At 36.9% G+C, this 6,075-nt stretch overlaps 1 protein-coding gene across 1 annotated transcript; it reads left to right on the top strand.

Moving 5' to 3' along the window:
- Window positions 1-965: 965 nt before the first annotated feature.
- On the top strand, window positions 966-5,845 carry LOC122670038. Its single transcript, XM_043866981.1, has 3 exons — window positions 966-1,053; window positions 2,987-3,176; window positions 5,467-5,845. The coding sequence occupies exons 2-3, from the start codon at window positions 2,995-2,997 to the stop codon at window positions 5,651-5,653; spliced, it is 369 nt and encodes a 122-aa protein (XP_043722916.1). The 5' UTR covers window positions 966-1,053; window positions 2,987-2,994; the 3' UTR covers window positions 5,654-5,845.
- The last annotated feature ends 230 nt before the right edge of the window (window positions 5,846-6,075 follow it).

Below are 6,075 nucleotides of genomic sequence, written 5' to 3'. Positions count from 1 at the left end.
ATCATCCCTTCCTCTTTGATGGGGGGGGGTATAAGAGTGATTCTTCGCAACCAAGCTGGAGCGCCAGTGTTTGCTTTTTGTAAACTAGTCATTCTTTCAGATGTGCTTTTGGGAGAAGCTCTTGCCATGCGAGCTGGGATGCTATCAACTCTTGAGGCAAACCTTAGTCCTACAGTTACTGAATCAGATTGTGCAAATCTGATCTGCCCCCGCCCTATGAAATTGAGGGCATTGTGGAGGATATTCGTTTCATGGGATCCCTTCTCGCTGGATGTTCCTTTGTTTGTATTTTTAGAGAAGCGAATAGTATCACTGACTGTCTAGCCAGGAAGGCCATATTTATGGCAAGTAAGACAGCTTGGTCTATGTCTAATCCTTGGCTTCTTGATCTTTGACTCTTTGTAATCAGGATGTCTTACGCTCCTCTTGCCCCATTTTACAATAACAACACTACTTGCCAAAAAAACAAATTAATAATAACTGCAATCTAAATTGATTCAAACAAAAATAATGTAAGATTCATACCAAAAAAAACAAAAATAATGTAAGATTATTATTAAATATTTAAATTTTATTTTATTTTCAATGATAAAAGAGAAAGAGAATAATATATACCATATGAGAGAGAGAAACCTGGACACCTGGTCTTTTATTTTTCGGATACCTGGTCAAGTCGCATCAAAGTTGTTAAAACTTAAAAAGGGATTTTATATTGATTTCACTCCTATTCCCAATATTTTTTTCTGGTAGAACTCCAAAGCCCAATATGCATTATGCACTACTACAGTCTCTTTTTTGTTTTTTTTTTTTTTTGGGTTAAAATATCCGCTACAATCTTCACTGGAAGTTTGTTAGGTCTGTTGTGTGAATTGACAATACAGCCCTTCTCGACAAAATGAAATAGCGAGGGATAAAATCTAGGAAGTCGGCCAATTTATAATTCTCACAGAACTCACGAGTCACGACTCAACGAAGGGGTGTGTGGACTTCCCGTCGGTGCTTCTCTCAACAACAAATCTTCCACTTCATTATCAGGGAAGAACAGGGAAAAAGGTATCACACTTCATTATCAGATTTGAAAATCGTTTCTCATGTATTTTTTTTCGTATAAATTTCCCCCCCGTTGGATTTATGGATGTTTTCTCAAATCTAGGGTTCTACTTGTTCCGCCTCTGATATCTTTCGTTTCTTCTTACGGTTCTGAAATTAAACCTGGATTCTGATATCACTATTGTTATGGAGTATCGAAATATGAATGCGTCCTCGTATGCTCTTACCTTGATCCGAATTATTGGATATTGTTTTGCCAATTTGATTTTCTGCTTAGTTTCTAGGTTCCCGTGGATTTTGGTTCACTGCACGTTCTAGATGGGGCTCAATTGAATGAGCCTTCTGTTTGAGTTGTTGGATTTTAAGTTTAAAAAAATATGGTCGATAGGGTTCGGTTTATTTTGTTTGTGCAGTCAAGCTTTGTTACTGTATGCAGTGATCTATGCATATGTGTATATAAACTCCAATCTCTATTTCAGTTCTAGCTTGATTGCTAAAAATAATAGCATCTATCTGTTTTGCATGGGTATACAATTGATTATCTGCAAATGCTCTGTTGATACCTCGCCTTTAGTGTGAAGAGCCCGTTAATTTCAACCTGGAGAAGTTGGCTGCGCATGTTGTGCACAAAACTTTTATTTTAAGACTAAAACTTAAGGAGGGTAGGGGAACTTCCTTCCTCATAGAATGGATCATCTCTCCTTACTGTCCAATGTATTGCTGCTTGCATTTGTGGTGTTAAACCTTATCAACAAAATCTCTTCCTGCAATCAAGTGTTAGCAACACAGTGAAACTCTCAGGGTTTCTGGTTTCTTCTCAATTCTCTTAGGCAGCAGTGTTTGATGGGAACACTGCATCTTCACGTGCAAAACCAAAAACCCTTTGCCTCTTAATATAACCCAACCAAAGACTCTTCAATCATGGGTTGTTAAAGGTGGGTACAACCGTACAGGGCTTAAGTTGCCAACCAATTAGTCCCGTGTGTGTGAACCATAGCAACTACGAAGAAGTTTTGTTGTTGTGGCAAATTGGGCCGCAGAAGCCAACATTTAATGGTTGGCAATTTATAAATATAACATAACTCTGCTCAATTCAGCCTTATTTCGACAAAATGGGGTTGACTAAATGGATCGTTTTTCTCCAATCAGCTCCATTCAGAGCCATACTTGTTACCACTCCTTAGCTATGCATATTTTTCCTCGACCCTTTTCCGACAGTCATTTTAGGCCTGCCCCTGATTCTTTTATCTCCTTCAATTTGAATCAAATCACCTCTCCATGCTGAAGCATCAAAAGCCTCCATTGCACGTGTCTATTACACCTCAAACGATTTTCTTGCAACTTATCATCTATCAAGCTACTCCTAAATTAGCTCTAATTTGTTCATTCCTTATTTTTTTGAGTTTTACCATTCACTCATCCAAACATCCTCATTTCAGCTACACAAAGTTTGTTTATATGTTATTTCTTTACTGCCAAAATTAAGCTCCATACATCATTGCTGGTCAAATAGTGGTCCTTTAAAATTGTCCTTTTAGTTTTAAAAGAATACTTCGATCACACAACACTCCGGACGCTTCCCTCCACTTCATCCACCCTATTCTTTTTTGTGTGCAACATCATCCTCTATTTCTCTTTGTTTATAAATACGATTGCTAAAATGTGGTAAGTAATATGACTGTTATGATTGTGAGTTAAATCTGAACCAAAGTCAGAAAGGTGGATTTTGTTTCTGCTAAGATTTCAGGTTTATTTATTTATTTTTTGGGAGGGAGGGTTAACATTTGTTGTGGTGTTTGAATTTTTTTTTTTTAATGTGTAGATAGTTTATGCTTCTGAATGCTGCCCTACTGGCGATTTGTGGTTTGACTTTTCTGAACTGTCGATTTCATATTTAAATTATTACCTATTATTTATTTGTTCACGCTTAATTTAGAGGAGTTCATGGCATCAAAGTTGCAACAAATACAATCGAAAGCTGTTCAAGCTTCTAAATTTGTGTCCAAACATGGATGTGCCTACTACAAGCAGTTATTGGAGCAGAACAAGCAATATATTCAAGAGCCACCCACCGTTGAGAAATGTAACTTATTGTCAAAACAGCTCTTCTACACCCGTCTTGCAAGGTTGGTCTCTTTTGTGCTTGGCTGAGGTTCTTTGTAGGTTAATTTTGCATTAACAGTTAGGACATATTTGTTCCATCATTTGTAACATTGTATGCCTTCAACATAGCACATCATTACATCCACAATTTTTTTTAATAATAAGATCTAGATGTTAGGTTTGAACTATTTATATCTTTTTCATCCTGCTCACGATAGATATTGTTTAATGGTCTAAGTTTCTAAGTTCCTTCAATTAATATACTTTAACAACTTGCAACCATATGATTGAACCTATGACTCGATTCTTCTTTAGAAGAACTGTGGAGTTTGTTGTATAAATATTTTTGTTCATACACAATCTTTTTACATTATAAGATTTTGCAATTATTCAAGGAGGTACTTTCTATACAGAAGTTCTTCTTCTTTCTCTTTTTTGCCCTTTATAGGCGGATCTGGACTTCTGGTGCTGTCTTGCATTAGATTTTGAATATCTGCAGTTTCTTTGGTGACACCTGCAACAAGTGACCAGGAAGTGGTCTATATCATTATTTACAAAATGACATATTGTGTTACATTGCATTCTGATGGTCTTGTTTGTTTCCTGCAAAATCCATTTATGCAACTTTTTATTCTGTTTGTTTAGTTTGGATGGAAATTATGTTATTAGTATGTTAATATGGGTTAAAGCTCTCCCTTTTTCTGCTTCTTTTCCTCTTCTTTCGCCAATGGGGCTGCTACTGAGCTCTCGGTTACAGGTTGGTTCTGCCTGTTCCAGAAACAAAGCAGCATGGTTGTCTCGACCGTCTTGACTTGTATTGAGCCAGTATCGGTCGTATCAACCAAGACGATTCGATACTGGCTCTATAAAGTCAATTATTATTATTTTCTGTTTCATCTTACGCCTGGCTTATATCGGTACCCATGGAATGCAATATGTATCGGGATGATACGCCAGATATGTATCTAGACTTAATAGTTAATATACTTATTAAAGCTAACATAAAGGTCTTTTGTGATGCATGAAACACATTTTGTAAACAGAAAAATGACTACACATGCGTATCAATGGATGGTTTTGGATAATTTCTGAGGAGGCTTGGAGCATGTTTGAGTTTCCAGTGATTCTAGAGTTTTTCGAAAAACAATCATGCATGTGGAAAATATAATTGACCATGAATCACAAGTCCGTTGGTCCAAAAAGGCAAAGGTGCAAAAAACACAATGTGTGAAGCTCAGATGGCCCACTGCTGGGTCATTATTCTCTTTCTTTAGATCTACCTAGTTTGACCATAAAGAACTCACACTGCCAGCATCTTCATGTGTGATTGAAATTCCTTGTTTATGCTACTTTGACTCTATCTTTTCAAGGGACCACCTAGATTGACCAAGAAAGCTCCAAAGACCAGTCACGTGCTTCCATTTGTACACTGGAAGACTATATATTACTGATCTCTACTCTTTATGTTGATACACATTAGGGAAGTAGCTTTAAGAGCTTCTTACCCGGGTTAAGAGAGGCAATCATTATACTGGACATTTGGGCCACTATATTATATCTTAGTAATGAGAGGCAATCATTATTACCTGTCTTTGGGGTACTACTTTAAATTTGGAGTTCAACCTCTTTTCTATTCATAATCCTTTTCCCCATTAGGAGTGCCAAAAACTATTTAGACTTGTACTGAGTTAATTTTAAATAATAAGATCCGGGGAAAGCCGGTAAAATTAGTCTCTTCGAAATGTGCAAAAATATCTATAAAAAAAGAAAAACTAAAGTATTATGGTGAGTTTAAGGGTTAGGGGACATTATTCCATCTCTGAGTGGTTTCAAATTGGATTGATGGGTATAAATTAAACTTGGTTCCTCTTCTTAATGTATGTATGTCTATTATGATTTAGCTTATCAGTTGAAACCAGTCCTTTATGTGTTGCTAGAAGTTATAACGGTAATGCAATTTGCCAACAGAATAAGCGCTGTTTGTTCAACCAGAGCTTAACCCCTAGGCTTTCAATGTTGAATCAACAGAGCCGATCTTTATTTTCTTATAGAAGATCATAACCACAAAATATTTGCTTATACAATAGCCCAACCACAAGGGCACAACGAGGTTCACAATTTTGAAGACTCAAATGTTTTATGGCTGACAGTAACCTCGATGAAATGTGTTAGTAAAAAATCCTGCAGCCTTACAAGCTGTTAATAAAGCTGGATTCTTCTTCCTTGCTGTTCTGGAAAATGCTGCATTGCTATCTATATCTTTGCTTGTGTATGCCCATGTCCATAATCATACTCTCCTTTTAAATTCTACAGTATTCCTGGTCGTTACGAGTCCTTCTGGAAAGAACTTGATTGTGTCAAGCAACTTTGGAAGAATAGGCAGGAACTGAAGGTCGAGGATGTTGGCGTTGCTGCTCTCTTTGGGCTGGAATGCTATGCCTGGTTTTGTGCTGGTGAAATCGTTGGAAGAGGATTTACATTCACTGGCTACCATGTCTAAGCAAAACCACCTTGAGAAAAACTGGTTGTGGGCTTTCATTTATAAATCTCTCATTCATAGGGGTTTTTTTTTGTCACTGACCTAATTCTACATGCAAAATTTTGTTTTTTCTTCCAAGGTTTTGAAGCTGACGAGTCAGCATGACAAATGTGGTAGAATCAATAATCCACCAAGTTAGCATTTTCTTGTCTCCTATGAAAAAGCTACCTTGAATTACTTCTACCCCGTCAGTTTCTTTGAGATGCTAGTTACTGCTATTTGTGAATAAACTTCCTGAATAGGTTTATTTGAATCTGCATAAACTGTTTACCCATTAATTGCTACTACTTCAATCTTTGTGTCCTTGATGAGGAGTCGAATTATCCCCTCGGCGTTATACCAGACCTGTATGTGCTTTGCTCGCATTGACAAACATCTGTTGA

This window comes from Telopea speciosissima, chromosome 7, assembly GCF_018873765.1.
Source record: "Telopea speciosissima isolate NSW1024214 ecotype Mountain lineage chromosome 7, Tspe_v1, whole genome shotgun sequence".
NCBI classification, from domain to species: domain Eukaryota; kingdom Viridiplantae; phylum Streptophyta; class Magnoliopsida; order Proteales; family Proteaceae; genus Telopea; species Telopea speciosissima.
This window is presented reverse-complemented; position numbering and strand designations above follow the sequence as displayed.